General features: G+C 38.4%; 1 protein-coding gene across 1 annotated transcript in view; it reads right to left on the bottom strand.

Moving 5' to 3' along the window:
* The window catches only part of LOC146003046 (adipokinetic hormone/corazonin-related peptide receptor variant I-like), a 571,777-nt gene that overhangs the window by 193,775 nt on the left and 354,423 nt on the right, over nt 1-23,579 (bottom strand). Inside the window, exon 2 of the mRNA XM_083141210.1 lies at nt 18,260-18,464. Within this exon, the coding sequence (XP_082997336.1) occupies nt 18,260-18,464 (205 nt within the window). The remainder of the gene's footprint in view (nt 1-18,259; nt 18,465-23,579) is intronic.

Below are 23,579 nucleotides of genomic sequence, written 5' to 3' on the forward strand. Positions count from 1 at the left end.
CATGCGCACAAGCTTAATAAGAATGACAATTCGTCTGAACACCATTCCTGGCCCAAATGCATTGTTATAGTTTTTGGTGGCTTGCTGAGCAGAATGTCCCAGCTTGAATTCGTAAAGACAAATCACTCGCAATTGTGTGTTATCCATGGTGCACTTTCAGACGACCCTGTTCAGCAACACACTGCCTCCTGACTGTCTGGGTGCTCCAGCCTGTTTGCTGGACGTATACAGAGTTTATGAATTTAGACTCGTGACCTTAGTCAATCCCTGTGTTGTGTTGTTGAGGTGAGTTTCCCACCAGACGTCAAAGCGGGCATTTCATTCGCACCAACCCAATAGTATAATTTTTGGATAATATTAAAAATGATGCATACAAATGTAACTTTGGTTAGAACGTTACCATTTGGTTGTTATGTATAATACAATCTCTTACGGTTCTTGTGAATATTTTTTAACGATTCTATCTAAAAATTAATTTACAGGGATTTTGTACCATTTAAAAGTTTTTCGTAACCTACTTCAGGATTTTTTCGAGCCTACTTTAATCTTTTTCGAACCTATGTTAGGATTTTTAGAGCCTATTTAGGAACCTTAAAGCACACTTTTTAGAACCTAAAAATCCGAGGTCTAATCATTACATCCTGCAGCGATACCAGGACGAAACATACATAGCCTGACATGTAGCAATTGCCTGCATTCGCGAGTGTGTGGCCATAGTAACGCGCTTCGAAGTCAGAGGTCCCAGGTTTGAACACTAATCAGGCATGTAGTACATCTTCTGTGGGTGCCAAATCATAAGATAATTCTGCATCCTCGTCGTCTCGATTAACCCAAGAGGTATAAAACCAGGAAGAGCTTTTCTGGCGAGGAACGACTTGTAAATTATCTTGGGCTATGAACCAGGTAAATTTTGGAATAGTTTGGAGTGCTAACGTCACTCGCACCTACAGGGTAGATCATGGAACCGTCCAAAGTGTAAGAAGAAATTTTACCTAACTAACTAACTAACTCCCTAGCCTTCTTAAACCCAAAGGTTCATGGCTGCAGCAACACAGGCCTTCCATCTTTCCCTACCTTGAGCAAGGTCTATATACTCTTTTCCATCCCTACCAATTTCCCTTAGGTCCATCTCAACGTTGTCCCTCCATTTTACCTACATACCCTTACATGTTTGTGTAAATTGAAGTTGCAGTTTGGATCCTACTGTCGAAATAACAGGAAATATGGATATTAAGAGCTTAGTTATGCATGAGAATACTAAATTTCTCGATAAATATTGCCTCGTTACAAAACTGTGAAAAATGAGAAATTTCTTCATTCAGTGGAAAACAAGCTGTCGTTCCATAAAATTGAAACCTTTGATAACACTGTGGAAATGATGAGCTCGTATAAGTCATAGATCTGTGTGAAAATATCAAAATTCTCCACAATTTTTTTCTGGTTCGGAAATCAATCAAAGTTCAATTATTTCTGTACTACCAAAAACCCGTATGTCGTGGCGCGTGCCATATACCTCTCTAGGGTCCCCTGATACAGATTAATTTATTCATTGCAGATGCTTTCTGCACACCCCTCGTATACGCCTACGCCAAGCTCTTTCTCTCTCTCTCTCTCTGTCTCTCTCTGTCTATCTCTCTCTCTCTCTCTCTCTCTCTCTCTCTTCCTTTTGTTGCAGCCATCTTTGAAAAACACGAAGAAACCATCCCTAGATTTTCTGTGTATTGTATCCCATTGTACGACACGCTCGCCTCTTCAAAGAGGCACATCTGGAGCATTCTAGCGGCGTCCCACAAACCCATTGCTTTATTTGTCAGCACAGAAACCACGAGGAGGATGCTGCATCTGAATGTGCATGTGAGCAAAGGGAGATATACCGCTCGTGCTGCCCCCTGTGCGTATTCTTCGTTAGTCACTGCTGCACCACCCGCATATGGAATTCTGAATTTCTCCTCTGCGAGAGCGTAACGAGCGGGGGTTTTACGGGGATCATGCCCTCACGAAATACAAAGTTATGTCTCCTGTGACGAACAGAAAACTGTAACGTAATTAATGGTGGCGCTGTAGGAACAAAGTCAGTGTAATCAGCACGTGACTTTTGAGAAAAAAATGCTCCTTTTCTTGTCTTTTTCATGACTTTTTCTTGGCCATTCATTTTTGTCTCTTCACCTTCTTTCCTTTATTCTTGACATTTATTTATTGCAAAATTAAGAAAATATATATATTTATTAAATGAAAACCCCTTACCACAAGGCCGGTTAAGAGGAAAACACCGAAGCTCTGTTTAACAAGAGATTTAGTCTCGTGTGCTCCTGTTTCGCAGAATACTGTTTGGCACAAAGGGGTTTTTCACGCTCAACGTTGCCATGTTTCGAAGAACACAAAAATAACCCAATGCATGTGTTAGTCAGTTTCGATAGGGTACATATTAATAATACGGGGGCATTCGTTCATATTTCGCATACTCACTAATTTAGGACACTTGATCACGATTCTGTGGTTAAAATTTGTCGCTCAAGTGCTACGAATCTGAAATTTTTTGACGGTGCCTGGTAGCAATTAGCCTTAAACCCCTCGAACGATGCACGGATAGCCACACGAACCATGCACGCGTAGCCCCACAAACCATTCACGGATAGCCCCACGAACCATGCACGGTAAGGTTAGGTTAGGTTAGGCAAACACAGTTAAAATTTGGGGTCGTCAGTAAACAGCAACTAAGTGTCGAACAGATGGTTTTCGATTTCACGAAACAAAAAGCGTGTTTGGAAACACTGACACGGGGTTACGTCATCGAACGTAGGCAAATAGCAAGGAAATGGCAGCAATCGCGTCTTCGTGTTGGAAACATTTCTCACGAAAGAAAAAGGAATTCCGGGTCAGAAAGCTTAAACGATCAAAGAAAACACCTTCACGAACTTCCACAACATCAGAGAAATTGATTAAATTAAATAGTTTCTTAACCAAATGTTAAGTAATAATCAAAATCTAATTATTGATAACAACTCGTTTGAACCAGTTTCCAAATTCAAATACTTAGGAGTAATATTAACAAATGAAAATTATATTAAAGAGGAAATAAAAGCAGGCTTAATTCAGGAAATGCATGTTACTTCTCTCTTCATAAACTTTTGTCTTCTCGTTTACTATCTAAGAAACTAAAAGTTAAAATATACAAAACAGTAATTTTGCCTGTAGTATTATATGGATGTGAAACTTGATCCCTTACATTGAAAGAGGAACATAAATTGAGAGTATTTGAAAATAAGATCCTTAGGAAAATCTTTGGACCTAAAAGGGATGAGGAGACAGGTGAGTGGAGAAGGTTACATAATTTAGAACTACACAATTTGTATTCATGTCCAGATATTATTAGAATAATTAAATCAAGAAGACTTAGGTGGGCAGGCCACGTGGCACGAATGGGAGAGGAAAGAGGAGTTTACAGGATTCTTGTTGGGAAACCTGATGGTAAGAGACCTGTAGGAAGGCCAAGACGAAGATGGAGGGACAACGTTGAGATGGACCTAAAGGAAATCGGTAGGGATGGAAAAGAGTATATAGAACTTGCTCAAGATAGGGAAAGATGGAAGGCCTGTGTTGCTGCAGCCATGAACCTTCGGGTTTAAGAAGGCTAGGGAGTTAGTTAGTTAGTTAGTTAAGTAGTTTCTTCTGTAAAAATGAAGAAATCCGTTCGGGCGATACTGCATACTTACCTTTTAATTTTATAAAATCCCAGTACAGGTATATAACAATGTAAATTTACAATACTGTAAATAAAAATATCAAAAATTCTTAACCCCAAGCATAATTTCTTAATTTCTCTTGACTTTCTTGACCTGCCTGTTGATTTCTTGACATTTTATTGGCTTTCTTGATTGGTAGACAACCTGTTATAGCCCTCACAACTGTACAGTTCGTACATTAAGGCTCCACAGGTTCACCGTACTCTCTTAGTTGAGTCGAATGAGATAGAAGCTAAAAATATTAATTGCTGCAAAAACGTGTTTATGTTATCAACAAATTCTTCATCGCGAAATACCGAAATTTTGGCATGAAATTCGAATTGTGGCCATTTTGCGAATTTCAACATTACGGTAAAACCCCAACATTCTTGTGTTTTAGGCTTACAAATAAAATGTACCGTATTTACTCATGTATAACGTGCAATTTTTTCCAAAAATGTTATCCAAAATAAAATTATGGTGCGTGTTATACACGGAATATTTCCGATAGCTACAAGAATCCACGTGTAAATCACGTTTCTTCGCCATAGTTCGGAACGTCTTGCATATACGCGCCAACTGATTCTGGCGGACAAGTTTGCACCTGGACAAAAGAGCGGTAACATCGACATTTGTCACGCTAGAAACACTTTGCATTACCGAGCAAAGTGAAGCGATTTTGGCAGAGATTGGGTGGTTACTTACCGTCTCATGGGAGCCGTAACATCGGTGTTTGTCACACGAGAAACATTTTACACTACCGACGAAACTAGAGCTATTTTCGTGGGGGTTGAGTGCGCACTACAATCGCACAGGTATATATCGCGCTTGAAATAATGGAAAATACCTTCCTAAAAACTCGTTACCAGTGTATGCAACTGTCACGAACAATTTAAAATACTGCTTTAAACACAAGTAAGGTATAATTTCAGGTACATTTGGCAGAAAATAGAACTAAAAGAAGTTGCAACAAATAACACCGAAAAATTGATGTCCCTACGAATAGGATTTCTCCCAAGACATGTATATTTTCTATGTAGACTTTATTCTTTTAGTGGGCAGAGAATAGGAAAAGAAAGAGAGAAAGAAGAATGTTACACTCATCATGTTCTCCCCCATATTTCCCTCATATTTAAAAGTCATCATCTGAACAGGAATACAGATGCGCTTCTCGCTTTCTCTATCTGTGTCCTAGTGGAACTGATGCGATCAACACCATGCTCCTGCCACCTTCACCTTCTGCCTCCTCCCAGGATTGCCTGAAACTCATATATGATCACACAACAAAAATTTCCTATTGAACTGCCGCTAAACCCACACAAACATCGATGTGAAAAGGCATCTCTATTTATAGAATACCGGGTGGGCCATAAGTCAGTTATCACTAGCAATCGTTAGGCTTTGTTTTGCCTAGCGTAGTGGAAGTCAGTTGTGAACTTGACTAGTGCGTATTACCCAATATAAGAATGCTGGGCAATATGCACTAGTCAAGTTCACAACTGACTTCCACTACGCTAGGCAACAAAGTCTAACGATTGCTAGTGGCAACTGACTTATGGCCCACCCGTATTCTCACAAACAAGACGATTGCGGAGAGAAATAGTATATAGTGATTCAATTACGGGTATACACACGCTTGCTCCTTGTAAGATCTGTTTTTTTACAATCTTTCCGAACTAGGTCACTCAATTCCATTTCCAAAACAAACGTTTCCATGGGTTCAGAGAGTCCAACAAGTGTGAGATCGACAATGGGCAGCAAAATGTGATTCTCGAACCTGATGCTAGCCTTGAAAATTCATGGAAGCGAATGGAGAGGTATTGTGGACGAAGCAGTTACAACGTGAAGGCTTCAGAACCGAACGTCTTCATTATAAATCAATTCATAGCTTTTGGACAATTTCATTTATAGCTTTTGGACAATTTTATTTGACTTGTGTGTTTTCCTCTAACATGTATTTCCTGAAGCTATAACATTTTCAAGGATTTATACTTGATGAAGTCCTTCACCAGAGGGAATTATCCCGCAAACGGGAAATTTTGGAGCCGAAAACTACATAAAAGGGAAAAAATGGAGAAAATGAGAAAGAAAAAAAAAGTAGATAGTACAAGATTCTTCCACCCTCGTTAACATGCCAATCAGATTATTGTGACATTTCCCCATAAAAATATTCACAAAGCCATAATTTCGTGCAAAATTAATCATTACACACCCTAAAATCGTTCGTACACCCTCATAGATTGACAATTGGGGATAAACCCTCAACAAGTGTCTTTTTGGTATGTATTTTTGGGAAAAGGGTAATTTTAAGGTCGACATATGAAATGTTTGGAATACGAAAAGGAAATATCCTTCTGGGCCAGGAAAATCATTCACTGGTTTCCTACGTCCAGATATAAATAATTTTTATAACAGCGTTCTACGCTGACTTTTACTTTACATGTGGATGACACAATACAACCCCTACAGAGGATATTACTAGCTGTCGTTCCAGACGCCAGAGCCTCGTCAACACACAAAACTTGCAGCTCAAGGAACACTCCGTAAAGGAGAGGTTGTCATTTGTGTGTTCTAGAAAAGACACGGAGATTCTGCAGAGTGGTCATAAAGTGAGCGTACCCCCCTTTATTTTGGACATTACAATGATTTTGTTCAAATGAATACGAACTTGATGGTTTAGGAATCAGGAACATGGATATGAGACAGTAATTTTCGAAGCACAGCCAAACTCGGCGCCAAAAATTTATTCTTTCCCAGTTGGATTGTTGAGAATAGACATACATATTACTTTATATTTGAAATAGTACAATTAAGACTATAACACCATTAATCCTTGTTTCCATGATATGAAAAACTCAATATGCTGACCAAGGCAGTAATCTATTTTATTATAAAACATAAACTAAACGTAACGTTTCAACCTTCTAGCAAGGTCTTCTTCAGACTCTGCACCAAGTACAAATGTAACAAGGTACAAAAACAGGACGATATATATACAGAAACATTACTTCCGTCCAGACTATTAGAAAGTTGTTCTGGAACATTCTATCAGGTGGATTTCCCTTGCCAACTGTACTTTCACCTAAAAGGCTAAACATATTTACTTCCATCTAGAATGTGGTTGGACTCTTTATCTCACGCTCTTTTTCCTTCATTCTTCTTCCTTCAAATTAAGATTAATATTCTGTGATAAAGCTTTTTTATCAAAAATGTGTTCTTATACAACAACCAATACGGTATATTCCTTTCACAATGATGCGACGTGCTAGAAATATAACTATCGCTTTTGTACAATGAAATACAATTTTAATACTGATAAATAATATAAAGTAATTAAGATAGGACATGTATTCTCACAGAGATGATTTTCTTTCCTGGTTGGTCATGGTTTCAGAAAGGTAAAAGAAAAGGTGAAAAATTCACCAACAAAACAAGAGCGGGGGGGAAATTCAGTTGCTCCAGCAGCCCCTTCAGCTCAAAGCTGATTATGAACACTCAAAAGAGATTCATTTTTAAGTATCCAATAATCGTATCGCTCTTACATCCCATAATGATATAATAAACGCCGTTCTCTTTGAAGCCAACTTCGCACACGGTCTGAAATACGGGGAACTTTGGGTTTAAGTTCATAATTTTTTGGAAAAGTTTCCTGTTGCTTCACTTTATCCCCACACGTCTGAGCAGAAAGTTTTGGCAATCGGACACCCACGCTGAGGTGGGAAACAGGATATAAATCTCCCACTTACTCCGGGGAAATATATCGGAAAGTGTATACACAGACGGCTCTTCTCCCAAACCTCGTCTTCAAGAGATTTACTTTAGTTTCATTTTTGTTTACTAATCGGTTTACAAAAGCGTACGTTCACCTTACTTAATCAATAGGAACTTCCAAAGAACTACAACGAAAACTTTGCATTCCCGTAGGAGCTGCAATGTAGCTTCAGTTCTGCGTAGAGGGGTTGGTGGTAGAACAGCCTCAGGCTAAACCTCGCCCTTCAATAAAGGAAAATTGAGATTGAAAATTTTGGACTCTACCAAGGTAAACTGCAATCCATTTCAGAATGAGGTGAAGTTGAGAGTAAGTAAGATTAAGTTGATAACCTCCCCGATGGCGCAGTGGTAACATCGTGGCCTTGCTGTCAATGGGTGTCGGGTTCGAGGCACGTGGCACAGTGAATCGGACCCCACTCTAAACTGTAGGTGGGTCATTCCACGAAAAGTGATCCTACTACATGTAAAGAACAAAATGAATGAATCTGAAAATTATTAGTGTTATTACATGAACGTTTAAATACTTATGAACGCTTTGCATATTTCACCAATAAAAATATTAGCATTTGTAGCTTCACAGACAAAGTCAAACTATGCTACATTTTAAAGTGTCACACGCATAATACATTTTCATTAATGCTCTTCGTGCAGTCAGGTTGTTTCGTCACACGAAAGCTTTTTCCATTTGTCAGCAGACGCCACAAAGTACTTCAAAGTTCTATAAAATCAGTTCATTATGAATGTTTGAATCCTATCTCCTGACTAGAACCTTGCATTTGTGTGTTTGTTGATTTCGAGTTTTAAGTCCACTTTATGCACAGATAGTCTAATCGGGACTCGACCTACAGTTTAAAGTTGGATCCGAACCACTAGAGTCACTCGGGGGAATATGCCCATCGGGGTTAAATGCCCACCCCCTCGTATCTCGCGCAACGTTAATGTTATGGCAACTCTGCGACTCTTGTTTGAAATTGCCCTCCGTGGTGAGACAAGGCAGCAGGTTTGGAGCTTCTGAGAAGAATCTGAAGCCATCCAGGGTTCATTTCATGAGGTAAGATGACAATTTTTGAGGTGGTAATTTTATGGACGTTGGTGTATTAACAGTGTGCAATAATATTCCCAAGAAAGAAAGAAACTGAATTATATTTGGTGTAAAGATCAAGAATCAGGGAAGCATATCTGCACAGTGAAACTGCCGCATGGTGCTCAGAGTTGCCAACCCAGTGATTCAATTTTCTGCTAGTAGCTGTGGGGTGATATGTCCACAGAAATTAAGTACAATATGCCCATGGGCATTATTATGAGAAGAAAGGACCACAATGTGACTGGATCCTGTGTATTCGTTGTAGTATGTGGATGCATGAAATATGTACCAAATTCACGTCCATGTGTCCAAAGTGCAATGCAATTTCTCACAAATGTAAACAGTAAAAGAGGCTATGGTAAATTCAAAATAAATATTGTTAGAAACGCTATGCTTGTCTGTACAAATGATGTTCTGTTTACGAAACAAACGTTAATAATCTTCCAGTTAATTCTGTGTATTATTTTCCTTCAAATATGTCATGTCAAGTATTACAACAATTGATCCTTGTATTGGGCATTTTACCCCTAATGGGTGGACATTTTACCCTAAACACGGGGTGATTTGCCCAAATTGACGTTCATCTGTTTATTTTTATATGGTTCTTTTGCTATAAGACTTGCAGTAATAAAACGTATAGGTAACAATAACAAAACATGTAACTTTCATTTGACATCCTTTTCATTGTGACACTCCTTCATTTAGCGAAGCTATAAACCGCCGAAAAAAAGTTGGGCGTATTCCCCCGAGTGACTATGTACCTCCACCGGGTATCGAACACGGGACCCCTTGATTACAAGGCAACAACTGCATTTTGTGTGTACAATGTCACACATGTAACGCTGGAATATCCCAGGTAAGGTCATGATTAGCCTACCTGAGCACTAGATGAAAGAAGGGACACAATGGGACGGTCAAATCCTGGCCGAGACTCAAACCCAGAGCATTCTTTTTTGTTTTAGTTTTGAGCTCACTTTATATGTAAGATGGGCTAATCCGGGTTGGACCTATAGTTTAAAATGGTATCTAAACCATTAAGTCCCTCAAACGGGTATCCAAGCAGGGACTCCTTGATTACAAAAGATGACATTACTAGATCATTCAACGGAACAAGGTACACCCTTCTCATTTAATAATTCTTTCTTGAAACTATATCAGGTCTACCACAAGTGGTGATGGGTTTACACTGACGATACCTCGATAGCTTTAAGTGTGGAAAAAATAGCCACATGCCTCTTTATTTGGAACAAATGTGCTTCGAAACATTTTTAACAAAGGAAAGAATTTTCGTAAAAGTGAATTTGAGTTTGAATTTAAAATTTTGGGTGCGTCAGCACTAAGGCTATTTTGCACCCGCCACGTTATACGGGGTCCAGCTCCTTATCGTTACAAATAAACTCTAACGTTGCATAACTAAAATCATAAAATGTTCTGACTTTCGTTAAAAGCTGAGGCTGTAAAGGAGCACTCAGCACAAATAAGGACAAAACACAGGACAACACAAACAAAATTATACTGGCCATGGGGCCATTCGCCAGAGCCTCGTTAGTCTGCAGTCCAGGGTGTACTACGTGGAAGTGAGGTTGACTATTGGGTGCGCTACGTGGAAGGAGCAGATTAGTAGATTGATTGATTGATTTGGTATTTTAATTTCATTTTATGCACAGTAAGGCTACTCGGGACTGCACCTACAGTTTAAAGTGGGATCCGAAACACCACCGGCGACGACGATACCACTGCGCCATTGGGGAGAACGGACCTTGCGAAAACAAATATACAGTTTTTGCCACCCTCCAAACTTCACGCCCGAGGCAAACTAAGGGCCGCTTTAGACGAAAGCATTTCCTTAGGATTTTCCTTAACATTTACGCCATGACCAAAATGCTACCATGTAAAGTGAAAAAGCTTATAGCATTTCAGATGCCATGGCATATTTCATGGCATTTCTCAAGGATAGAACCCGTCCTATTTCCGTAGCATAACCAATCAGAAGCGACCTCTAGGTCACGTGTGCAGCTGTAATGGCGGCAGCGTGAGATGTAAACAATGCATCACTTCACGTTTTCAAAAGCCGATAACTATTCAACCGAGAGGAATAACGTTTCGTATAAAACGTTATTAGGTACAAAGCAATGACGCTGCTTAAATACATACTTTACAACGTTTACTGTACACGTATGGAAGAATATTTTAGTTGTTTCAAATGTAAGCACAGTGCACTCAGCATAGATGGTGGAACTCCACGTGCCTTTCATGCTGTATATGTTATACATTGTAATCGCAAAAGCTAGCCGAAATGTTACACGAGATGCTAGCGTGTAAAATACTATCTGCAATATGATTTTTGGAAGCATTTACATTAATACTAGTAAAAATGTTAAAAGAAAATGCTCTCGTCTAAAGCCGGCATAACCATTTGCCCCCTCTAGTTTGCTTCCTGGTTGTCTAAGTAGATATAGAATTCCTTTACACAGTTTCAGCTAGTCTTGAAACTCCGAAATGTCAAGAATAATCCCTAAGCAGCACACGAAGAAACAAAAATAAAATATTGGTGCAGTCAAAGTTTAATTTTAGTAGCAGAATCCACATCCTGGAGACAGGAGTACGTTTTACTGAGACCCTGCTTTTGGTTATGTGTTCGACCTTTGAAGTACAGATACAACCACTTTTTATCCTACCAAAGAGCCAATGTCATTCGACGGTTGAATAAATATTTAAAACCACAAGTATTCAGCCGAGCTTTTATAGGAACGGGAAATAGACATATTGCGGACTGAGATTCCGTGCCCTGGCATAATAAATATTACGCAACCGCCTCGCCCGGGGTGGCGGTAAATTTTAACACTTTATCGCTCGTTTTCTGTCACCGCGGTTGAACGCCTGGCTGCGTCAGGAAACAACCGGCTTCTCATCCTTGCGTCTCCGTTCGCCGAATTTTGTTTATTCGACGGATTCTTTCACGTAGGGAAAGGGTCATTAGTCTAATTTTAACCCGCACAAAGAGTTCCTTTTAGTTTGGAAAGTAGCGTCTGGAATAATATGCAGAAGTATATCTTTTCGTTCTCTGCTGCCTTCCGTCTTAGGAAGGTCGCCTCTTAAGCATAAAAATCTAAACCCTAGCTTACGCGAGGGGGGAGGGGAGCTGTCAAGCCCATCACATCTATTTTTTTCGATTTTTGAACTGTAAAAACTTTCATAAAATAATTAAAATAAATTACATTGTTCCCTTTGGTGTTCCCAATATTTCTGTATTACCTTTGATCACAAAAATTTAAATGCAATGTAAATAGGAGGCAAAATGAGCTTGGTGGACCTATCAGGCGCCATCTTTGAATGCATGTTATTCGTGACAGTCATGGAAGTGACAGTGTACAATTGGTTGATAATGATGATAAATATTGCAGTTATTATACTTAATAAACAACTGCACCCCTGTAAACAAAAAAGCATTAATAAAAATATATTGTGGTTTTGTGAGTTTTATTGAATGATAAAATATATGTGAGACACTCGAGCAATAATTGGTTATTACTTTTCATTAATTTTTGTAATTATTATAATTATAACTGCACATTTATAATAGAACAAAGGAAGCAGTGATTCAATAATAAAATTGTTTCTTGAATTTTGGTGCTAAAAAAAAGTGTGAGCCTGTGAGTCCTCCACCCCCCACCCCCCTCGGGTAAGTAAGTTTCTTGTACTGCACGGGTCAGCTAGAGTTAAGGATGAATACGTAGCTTCAGTAAACGTGTACGTCTGAAGACGGAACATGTACGGCAAACAACTTGTAACCTTTTCACGTAAGTTCTGCAGCCCTTTACACACACTAGCGCACTTGTGAGAACCTGGCATCTGCTCGGTACGGGCTTCCTAGAGGCATTCGCCGACATTGAACTAGCGTAGGTTCCGTTGAAGCATATACATGAGATTCATATTTGCAAAGGTTGTCAAAGTATATTTCAAAGTCAACTTTGTGCTCATACAGGGTGTGTACCGAAATAATGACTTTTTAATTACTTTCACATTTTTCTTAACATTTATTTAATCACCCCCTACTTAGTTATAGTTGAAACTTAAGAAAATATATATTTTTATACAATGAAAAACCGCAAGTTAAGATGCAAACTGAAGCTATACTTTAAGAAGAGATTTTTGCTTTCATTATTTCATTATTAATGCACGTAATAATCAATGCTTCGGACTTCATCCTGGATGGGGAATGGCCACATTACTTTATTTAATATTTTTTACAAAACTTCACGCATACAAGAATGTAATTGTTAAGAAACAAAGCAAATAAATCTTAACCACAATTCAAAACAATTTTAGAATCCCAAATATTCAATTTTATCAAATCCAAGTACAGGTATGTATTTTCCTGCATAAAATAACCAATGGGAACATAAGAAGTGATCGCCTTCTTCAAGAAATTCACTTTCGAGTACCATCCCGCACCACAAGGAGCACTCAGCTTTTCACGTATCAGAAACCCAGATTAAGCCTAATACAGCGTTCTCTCTTCCACAGACTACCCGGCCAATATAATACTCTACCAAACCAAGTTGATGTTTTTGAAAACCAGTCACGTTTTAAAAAGCTACTGTGTAACAACATGTAATCCACTTTATCTCATATGTATGTATGCACAAACGTGAAGTATGAAGAAAAAAAGTATGTATTTTAGTTTATGTTATTATTATTTATTGTTACTTCCATTGTTATTTCCATTGTTATTACATGCCAAAGCTGTATTTGGAATTCTCTGGTAAATAAGTAAATAAATAAATAAATATAAATTCACTATACTGTAGAAAAATAGGATTTTTTTTACCAGAAGCATGATTTCTTGACTTTCGGCTAATCGGGATTGGACGTAGAGTTTATAGTGGGCCCAAACCACTGTGCATTGTACATCCACTGGGTATTGAACCCGGATCCCTTGATTACAAGGCTGTGATGTTACACAACGCCCCCGTGAAGGTTGGATTCGTTTTGAAAACACGCACGAACAAGTTAAAACATTAATTTCAAAATTAGTACCTACATATGACAGATTCTACAGCAGAGAAGTAGCGAGTAAATACCTCGTCATTAAAATTTGTACGATATGTACACAGTGTAGTCGTGTTTAATTCTTTGATATTTATGTTTTCATTCAACAATATGCTAGAATAAAATATGTAATTACATAAAAATCGGCAACAGTACCGACAAGCCAGAGGGCACTGTAGGTGTGAATATTCTGTTGAGTTAAGAGTGACAAGACAGCAAACTCGCCTTGTGTGTTCTGTGTCGAGGACAAAAAAACATATTTCAACTACCTTCTGGGTACAGGTGAATAACATACTGGTAACAAAGAGAGAGTGAAGCTGAATGTGAATACCAATTAAAACTTCACTGTACACTATTTTTTACATACGAAAAAAAAGAAACGTTCCACTCATGTGTAAAATATAAGCCAATTACGAAAACCTTCACAATGCATACCACCTCGGGTTTTGTAATGAAAAGCACGAACTTCCGTAACTAATTATTTCATTTAAAGTTTCACAATTTACTCATATTCTTCTCTGGTTGTTTGAACATTGAAACTGAGGCCAGTAATCGTCAAATGCAAGTTTATTTCCGCTTCTCGTCACTGGACAAGATATAGATGTATTGCCTAGCAACAGTTGGTGATGTTAACTTAATATAATCCTAACTTTGTACTTTGATCTTCCCACAAATATATTTACTCGTGAATACCGTGATGGTAAAACCTCTCCCAAAGAGCACTCCCGTCATGAAACTTTCAGATATATAACCGAATATAGTAAACAGAAGGGAAACACGCGAATTCGAAGCAAGATTGATTAAACAATTAATACAGATTAACATTTATTCCCAGGAGTATCCATCCCCTCCAAGGCTAATGGCTCATTCCCCTGATCATGTCGCAATCCTCACGAATAGAGCCCGGAAGTTTGGCAAAATGCCTCTTTTTATCTACTGGATATATTGATAAAAATTTTCCGGATATACGTTTTTTATGTTGTTTCGAATGTTTTAGAAGCCTTTTCATTTTGCCTATTTTGCCTATTTGGGACCCCACTGCCTATTTTTAATTATAATGCCTTTTTCTGCCTTTTTCTATGAAATTGTACCATTTTTTTTTTAAAAAAAGTGTGTATATAAATTATTTTTCTCCCAAAAAACGTTGTTGGCATTTATTTTTCTTCCGTTTATTATGTGAATAATTTTCGCTTTATTTAAGTAATATTGAACTCACGCATGTTTCAACATTGCTGAAGGAGAAAAGTGTGAGAGAAAAGTATTTCATGCTGAGTTAGGATATTGCCTTTCGGTTAACATTTCCTTTTGCATGATTGACTGCTGAAAACCTGTTGCAGAACATCTGCACAATTACGTCATCACGTCCAGCGTCCGTGTCAGGAGGTTATTGACAAGAAACAGCACTAATGCCCAAGGGCCTTTGCATGGATTCCAAAATCAAGTTCTCTGTCTTTAGTTTAGTTCTGCACTTTGGAGGGAAACGATCGTGTATTTGTCATCATGCCGAAATTTAGTGTGCCATTAAGTGGTAAGTTACATGGTTACGTGCGTGAATTTGGTGAAAATTGAAATGCTCTTCCCAATGTAGATTTTAACATTTTGCCAGAAATTATAGATAAAAGTAAGCGACTTCCAAATGTGCATTTTTTGTTTATTTTGCCTTTTTTTTCATTTTAGTGCCTATTTTCCACATTATAAATGCCTTTTTGCCTGCCTATTTTAACGAAAATAAATGCCTGAACTTCCGGGCTCAAATGAAACTTTAAAAGTCCAATAAAAATTGTAGGGCAGACTGTATACAGCTCAAATTTACATGAGGTATCAACTGTTATTTACAAAACGACCTCAAGGCTGCAACACTGAACAAGTGAGCTTTATTACGCCATTTTTGTTATTTTAAAGATGGGGCCTTCTTTACACACTTGCACCAGCGAAGAGGAGTAGTTTCTTGCCCTCTGTCAGCCTAACATTTACAGAAATTTCTCTGGAAATGAAAATTCAATATCTCTGTGCAAGCTTCACCAGCAAGTTTACTAATGAAGGAGAGAGTTCGACAATGGCCTCAGTTCGCAGGCAGATGGGTGGAAAGGCCTCCGCAGTGGCTCATAAGTGACTGCACGTGGACCCAAAGACTTATTCGTCTTAAGGTACGTATACAGGCACTAACTCACAGTTGAAAATATATGTTAATCAGCAAAAGGTCTGTGCTAAAATGCAGCAAACGTGTGCAACCCTACAAACATACATGTATATCTATGAGATAATAAACAAAAACAAATGAAGGATTTCACATGACTCTCGCTTGTAATTACGAAATCATGCCAAAGAACTATCTTATACCCGAAAGTCACATTTTTGTAGCCTTATAAACACTTTACTTGATCCGCCCCCTCTAAATTTTCCCTTTTCTTCATCTAACGGATTAAATACGGTATTCGGGAGGTCAGGTACCACTACGTCAATTTTGCTGAGGTGTGAATTCTCCATTAGTCATTATGATGGTAGCTTTAGAAAGACTAGAGACCCTGCCACTTCCTTGTCCCTTTTCTGGCATCCCCCTACCATTCCTCCGCCGCGATTAACCTACATCTAAAATAATGGACGCTTATGAAGTAAACAAACCAACAAAGAAGAACGCCTGATTACCAAGATTTAGCACAGGAAACATAACTGTCAAACGTTTCTGGTTCGTGTCACCAGCGATGTTACCAAGTAGGAGAGGAGTACCCTGTTCAATGTTTGCTTTCGCGGAAATAAATTCTAATAACTTTCACGTGGAGGACACGTGATTCTCGCTTATGCCTTCCGCGCCCGGAAATTTTAAAGTACACATGCACTTCATACAGTCACTGGGGCGTATTTTACGATCTTGCACTGGGTAAATAGAGTTTATGCAACCTTTGGCGAAAACCGACCGTCCTGACATTGACCTCGAGTAAAGTAAGCTTTGGTGCTGTCTGGGATCCTGGTCGTCTGTTACGTCATGTGGTAAAACGTATGAAGGCCAGGTGTTAAAATCTCTTAGTGACCACGTGTACATGTGTCATTGTATACCGCGTTTGTTACAACCTGTCCCGGTTCCCGCGCTAGCTGGTCGCTGGCTTTTCTCCGTGCTGGGGAAAGTCAAAGCCAGGCAGCCAATGAAAATACTGTAGATGGCTGGGGATGCGGGTGCGGAACGTTTGTTTCCTGGTGTACTTCTCGTCCGGTTTCCTCCGTCTCCTGGAATGTTCCGACTTGCAGAGGAGAATTCCACAGGAAACGGAGGTTGCAAACCAGATGGCGTAGCCATAACATCGTCGCCTTGGAAGCAAGGTGTCCCGGGTTCGATACCCGATAAAAGCACATTGTGATTTTGATCCTATTTCGAACTGAAGGTTCAGTCGTGTTTATTCTTTCTGTGTATACTTAGAAACAAACTGAGTTTTAAGTCCACGTTATGCACAGATAGGATAATAGAAACTGGACCTACAGTTTAAAGTGGGATTCGAACCACTTGTGCCTCCACGGGTACTGAACACAGGACCTCTTGATTACAAGGCCACGACACTACCACTACGCATTTTTTTTAAAAAAAAATGTTTACCTACATGTATAACACATTAGTAAGTCAGTGCACGTACAGAATGTTAATGATTCCAAAAGTATTTCAAAATTCCAGAAGTTGGATCTATTTTAGGTGTGATGTCATAGAACGTTAACTTCTTGCACTAAAGTTCCCCCTAACATTCAAAATATATTATTTAACAAGGTGTGTAGAATTTAATAACGAAATAGAATGACCATGCACTTCAGTGTATTGATTGTATGAAATGAGATCAATAAAGACAATACATTCCCTCACCTCTTGGATTGAGTGAAAGATTCTCCCCAAGGATGTAATAATAATAAATTATTAACGAAACATTCTATTATTATTACTTTACATTAATTATTAGAGTGGAAGCTTGATAACTCGAACTTGAGGGGAAATAGAAAAAAAATCGAGGTATCAAGGATTTCGACTTACCAAGGTTCGAGTTATTGAAGGCCAAAATCGCTGACTTCAAGTTATAGAGGTCTAAACCCATTATCAATGATGGTTACATAATTACACGGCAGGGTGGGGAGTTCAAGACCCAACGACACGATTGTTGATCACCTGACATTGTACGTACGCACCCTACACTTCGACTTATTGAGGTCCGTGCGACTAAAACTTCGAGTTATAGAGGTGATTAGAATTTAACTCGACTCATACAGGTTTTTCATACTCTTACCTTCGAGTTATTGAGCTCGAACGGAATCCCATAAACTGTACAAAAATTCGTCTTATCAACGTTTTATTCGAGTTGTTGAGGTAAAATTAGTATTAAGTGTTATGGACAAGTCAAGGGGATTACAAAAAATTCGACTTACCAAGGAATTCGAGATGTTGAGGTTCGAGTTGTCAAGGTTACACTGTATTTGTGACTATTATTTCTAATATCCATTTGTATAACAAAATTTCTGTCGACGCCTATTATGATATAATTTTCGAAACTTGAAATAATACCTTTATCCGCGTATACAAGGAAACCACACATTAACAGCATTAAAACTATCCAAAGCAACTTTCGTAATTATGAAGACAAAGGAAGTAAATACTTACCTTTGGTCTCCTTGGACTTTTTGGATATTTCCCAGAGAATTCTGGAGTAAGCGAAACAGATGATGATCAACGGGAGGAAGTACATGACGAACACACAGAACAGATTGTACGCAGTCTCTTGCGAAGGAGTCGAAAAGAAGTTGAAGCTAACGCACTGGTAGAAATTTTTATACTTCGGATGCTGAGATACGTGGAACACGACGCTCTGAAAGAATAGAATATAATAACCAATTAATACATATGCATACAGAAATTTATGTGTTTATTTTATTATTTTATTTATTTTACCTAAAGTTTCAGATACAGTACTGATTGACCATTTTACACTGAAACAGTAATAGCAGGAAAAACAACAACAAAATACAGTACAAGATGGCACAGAAAATAAATCAAAATTATATATTTATATATTGAGAGAAAGAGAGAAATACATTTAGCCACTTATCCTTCATAATTTCCACTACAAAATGGAACTCACTAACTCACTCTCTAGCATTCTTAAACCCGAAGGTTTATGGCTGCAGCAACACAAGTCTTCCATCTCTTCCTATCCTGTGCAAGATAAACCCAAACTTTCCCATCCTTACCGATTTCCTTTAGGTCCATCTCAACGTTATCCATCTTCATCTTGGCCTTCCAACAGGTCTCTTACCATCAGGTTTCCCAACACGAATCCTGTAAATACCTCTTTCCTCTCTCATCCGTGCTACATGGCCTGCCCACCTAAGTCTTCTTGATTTAATTATTCTAATAATATCTGGACATGAATGCATATTATGCAGTTCTACCTAGGTAAATTATGTAACCACCACCACTCACCTGTATCTTCATCCCTTTTAGGTCCAAATACCGGGTGGCCAGAATTAAAGTTACTCAACTCAGAGCCCTCTTTAGCCTGTTTGAGGCATCGTAGAACTCTGAAATTTGGTGAATTCACTATGCAGACCGTGGGGAAGAGGATGGCGATAAAAAATAGTTCCATTTTCCGCCACCAGGTTGAAATGTGGCGCTGTACTTCCATGATGGGTTGTATAAATAATCACGTTAAGTGATTTAGCTGAGTTATTAATTAGAAAGACATTTGTTAATGGCTCGAAGTTGCGATAAAATAATCTCTCGTTATTGCAAGATTGCAAGGTAAAGGCAAATCCATAATTAATTGGATCAGTTTACGTCATTATTATAATCCATCATGGAAGTACAGCGCCACATTTCAACCTGGTGGCGCAAAATTGAACTATTTTTTATCGCCATCCTCTTCCCCATGGTCTGCATAGTGGATTCACCAAATTTCAGAATTCTACGATGCCTCAAACAGGCTACAGAGGGCTCTGAGTTGGGTAACTTTAATTCTGGCCACCCGCACGTACTCCTGCCTGATTCATATTAAAAAGGTGTTAGAGATAGGCTAATGCATGGAAATTCATATAGAGTGCCCTCAAGTCAAGATTTAATCCTACCCACACCATTCTTGCCATATCCCCCTTAGGAAAACCAAGAGTATACCTAGGTATTACTGGTGGAAGATATGATGATTATTATTTGTTTCTTGACTGTGTGTTCAGTAAGGCTTCAATCACAATATCGCGATGGAGTACAGATGATAAATTTACGATGTTTGAAACTTCCTTAATGAAATTTTGAGATTTCACCCGGGAAGTTCTAATACGAGAGTGATTCAAATGAAAGCTTTAAAAAGCCCGACAAAAGTTATGTGACAAACTGTATGCAGCTCAGATTTACATGTGGTATCAATTGTTATCTACACAACGTCCTCAAGGCTGCAACACTGAGCAAGTGAGCTTCAAATCAACATTCTTATCATTGGAAAGATGGTGCCTTCCCCCACACTTTCACTAGTGAAAGGCAGTGGTTCGTATCCTCTGGAAACCTAAAACTTATAAACATTTCCCGGCAACTGAAAAGTCTATACATCTATTATTATTATTATTAAACACAACAGGCGAATGCCCAATTACAGTGTTCTACATTTCTTGCTTTGAATTTGTAAATTTACAGTTTGGTAAGAAATATTATTGTGCAGAAATGTAAATAAACATAAAACATGTCAACGCTAAATTATATGTGTATACAACAGTTAACAAACCGAGTTATAATAATACATGTTAATTGAAGAGAGTGGAATAAAATATCTAACTATTATCTACAAAAATAGCCTACAAGAATACAAGATTTCAATTATTAAGTACAATGCACAACGTATTTATCTTTACACTCAGTATTTCAGATCTTTATCACCATGTACAATATATATAAGATACTGATATATTATAAATTACATAAAATATGGAAATAAAATAAACACAGTATAAATCAAGGATAGAAGTTATTTACATTAAAGAAATATATTAATTATGTGTGTAATAAATGACCTGTAAATAATTGATACACTATAAAGTACGTACATATATGTAATTGAGTATAAACTACGAAAGAAATATATATTTACAAAAATTGCGTTTATGTTTACATTGTTGACATTTATTCTTCCATTCCTTGAATAACTTTTTTGAATGTCCCAATAGGCATGTGAAATATGTCTAATTTTGGTTCCCTTTCGGAACATCTGTTGTACAGTTCACACATTCTCCTGATAGGTGATTTATTTATAATGTTCGATCTTCTGTTACTACAGTAAAAGACGCCCCCTTTGGATCGTGTCTTGGAGATAGGAACACGTATGTGTATTTGTTCTAAAAGATGTTGCACTTGAATATTATTGTTCCATGATTTTGTATAAGAAACAGAGCAATTGCATCTTCCTTCTTTTGCTGAGAGAAGGAAGGCTGTGGTGTTTACAGATGGAAGTGTATGATTCGTATCGGGGATATATGCCTGTTTCTTTATAAGTGGCGTACCTTACGAATTTAGACTGTAGCATTTCTTTTTTATGCGTGTACCTTTTGTCCTGAGGAGCCCATATTTCTGCTGCATATTCTACTTTGCTTCGGACTAAAACGTTAAATATTATTTTCATTATTTCTTTGTTCATAAACTCTTTGCTCATTCTAATTGCATACCCTAGGTTCCTGTGTGCCTCATTTACGACCCTTTCAACATGTGTTGCAAATGTAAGTTTTGAATCAAATGTAACTCCTAGATCTCTCATCTCGTTAACCCTTTTAATTTTTGTGTTATTTATTTTGTAATTGAATTCAATTTGCTTTCTGTTGCGCGAGAATGTCATCGTGCATCATTTTTCTATGTTCAGATTAAGATAATTTATTTCGCACCATTTTGTTACTGTATTGATTTCATTTTGTAAGGATTTGAAGTCATCAATATTACAAATCGTCCTACCGAATTTTAAGTCATCCGCGTGTAAGAGTCTGAATGAGTCACACAGTTACTTTGGTAAGTCATTGATTAGAATTAAAAACAACAGAGGTCCGAGATTCGAACCCTGGGGGACTCCTGAAAAAACTGCGTACTCTTCTGTTAAAATTCCATTATATGTTCTGCTTACGGTCTTTTAGATAAGAAGTAAAGAAATTTAGTGCTGGTTTGGAGAGGTCTTAACACGAGAGTTTACTCAACAAAATATCGTGGTTTACTCTATCGAAGGCTTTGGATATATCTGTATAGATGACATCTGCTTACTTTCTTTCTTCTAGCAAGCAAGTTTAGGAATCGATAAGGAAGTTCGACAATAGCCTCAGTTCGCAGGCAGATGGTTTGAGAGACTTTCGCAGTGGATTATAAGGGACTGCAATTGAATCACAGAGATAATTCTTATTGTGGTATACAGATTTGAATACATGTAGATCAGCAAAGGGTCTATGCCCAAATGCAGCAAATTTTGCAACCCTACATGCAGAAATCTATTAGATAAGAAAAGGTTTTACATTTAACACCAAGTCGTACATTCACAATATATGGAAGAAACTTGCGTGTTTTTTTATTTGATTTGGTGTGTCAAGTCCACTTTATGCACAGTAAAGCTAATCGGGACTGGACCTACACTTTAAATTTGGATCCAAACCACTGTGTGCCTCCACTGGGCATTCAACCCGAGACCCCTTGATTACAAGGCGGCGACGCTACCACTACGTCATCGGGAAGGCCCTCACCGTGGGTTGTGGTTGTAAGTATGTGAAGCAGGCTTGTCGAAAAGTCCACGCCGTTATGTAACAGGAGACGAGGATGCAAGTAGATCGTAAGATAGGCGAGGAGAGAAAATGTTATCCACTTTCACCTTTTCAAGTCACTTCCTTGAAACAGCCTCTTTTTTTACACCGGTTCAAAAAATATCGTTCAGCACAGAACAGTGTCAAACCACGAAATAAATGATGAGAGGAATTGAACCCACACCATTCGGAAATATTTTTCACCCAGTCCAGAAATCCACCAAGCGAGAGTCAAGAGTCAGAGGAGTAGCCACATCAATTCCAAACCTAACATTTTCAACACGACGTATGGGATGATGTGGCATTAACGTGCCTGTTTCGAGACAGCGAAACTAATGTGCTGGGATATCTTGAAATATGTTCGAAACCGGATTGAAGGAAAGGGTGGAGCGTTGGGACTTTAGCCTATTTTTTTCCTGGTTCATTTGCTTGAACACTGACATTTCGCGTTAGTGGGTTAGTGGTTAATCCAGTGAAAGTTAGAGCTTGTCATTTCCTGTCCCATTACTCTTCTTTGCGAGTTTGTATAGCAAGGATTTTTGCAATGCGAAAAGGGGTAATCCATCTTGACGTTTTACATCAACCAACTCAATGGCTTTCTTCAGTTCAGGGGTAATCTACAGTCACGTGCCCATGATTTGCTAAGGGTAGATATGATCGAAAGAACGCCCTCCTAGAGGCCTTTCCCAGGGTCGTCTGACTTTCGGTTTTAAGTCCACTTCATGCACAGGAATATTAATCGGGACTGGACCTACAGTTTAAAGTGGGATACGAACCACTTGTGCCTCCACTGGTACCGAACCCGAAACCTCTTGATTACAAGGCGACGACGACAATTAGAGAGCTACGTGAAAACAATAAGCAGTACGCTCCATTCTGTAATGGCAGAAAACAGCGGCGATGGGACTCTATACACTGATCACAAGTCACCCATCAAACAACCGCTTGGCATATGCTCGCCCTCAAAGGGCTGCTTGCGGCATGGACTTTAGTTTTAGATATGATCGATATGAAGGAGAAGGGTTTGTACCTCCTCTTTCAGTAGTCGGTGTCATCTTTCATATACACACGTTCGTCTATTTTCTTTTAGAAATTCTGGAACAAAAGGAAAGGTTATAATTCTCCCCCTCCCCCCATCGTCACTATATTGTTAACCATGGATTATTTCAATG

The sequence above is a fragment of the Lepisma saccharinum genome, chromosome 19, assembly GCF_977018435.1.
Source record: "Lepisma saccharinum chromosome 19, izLepSacc3.1, whole genome shotgun sequence".
NCBI lineage: Eukaryota > Metazoa > Arthropoda > Insecta > Zygentoma > Lepismatidae > Lepisma > Lepisma saccharinum.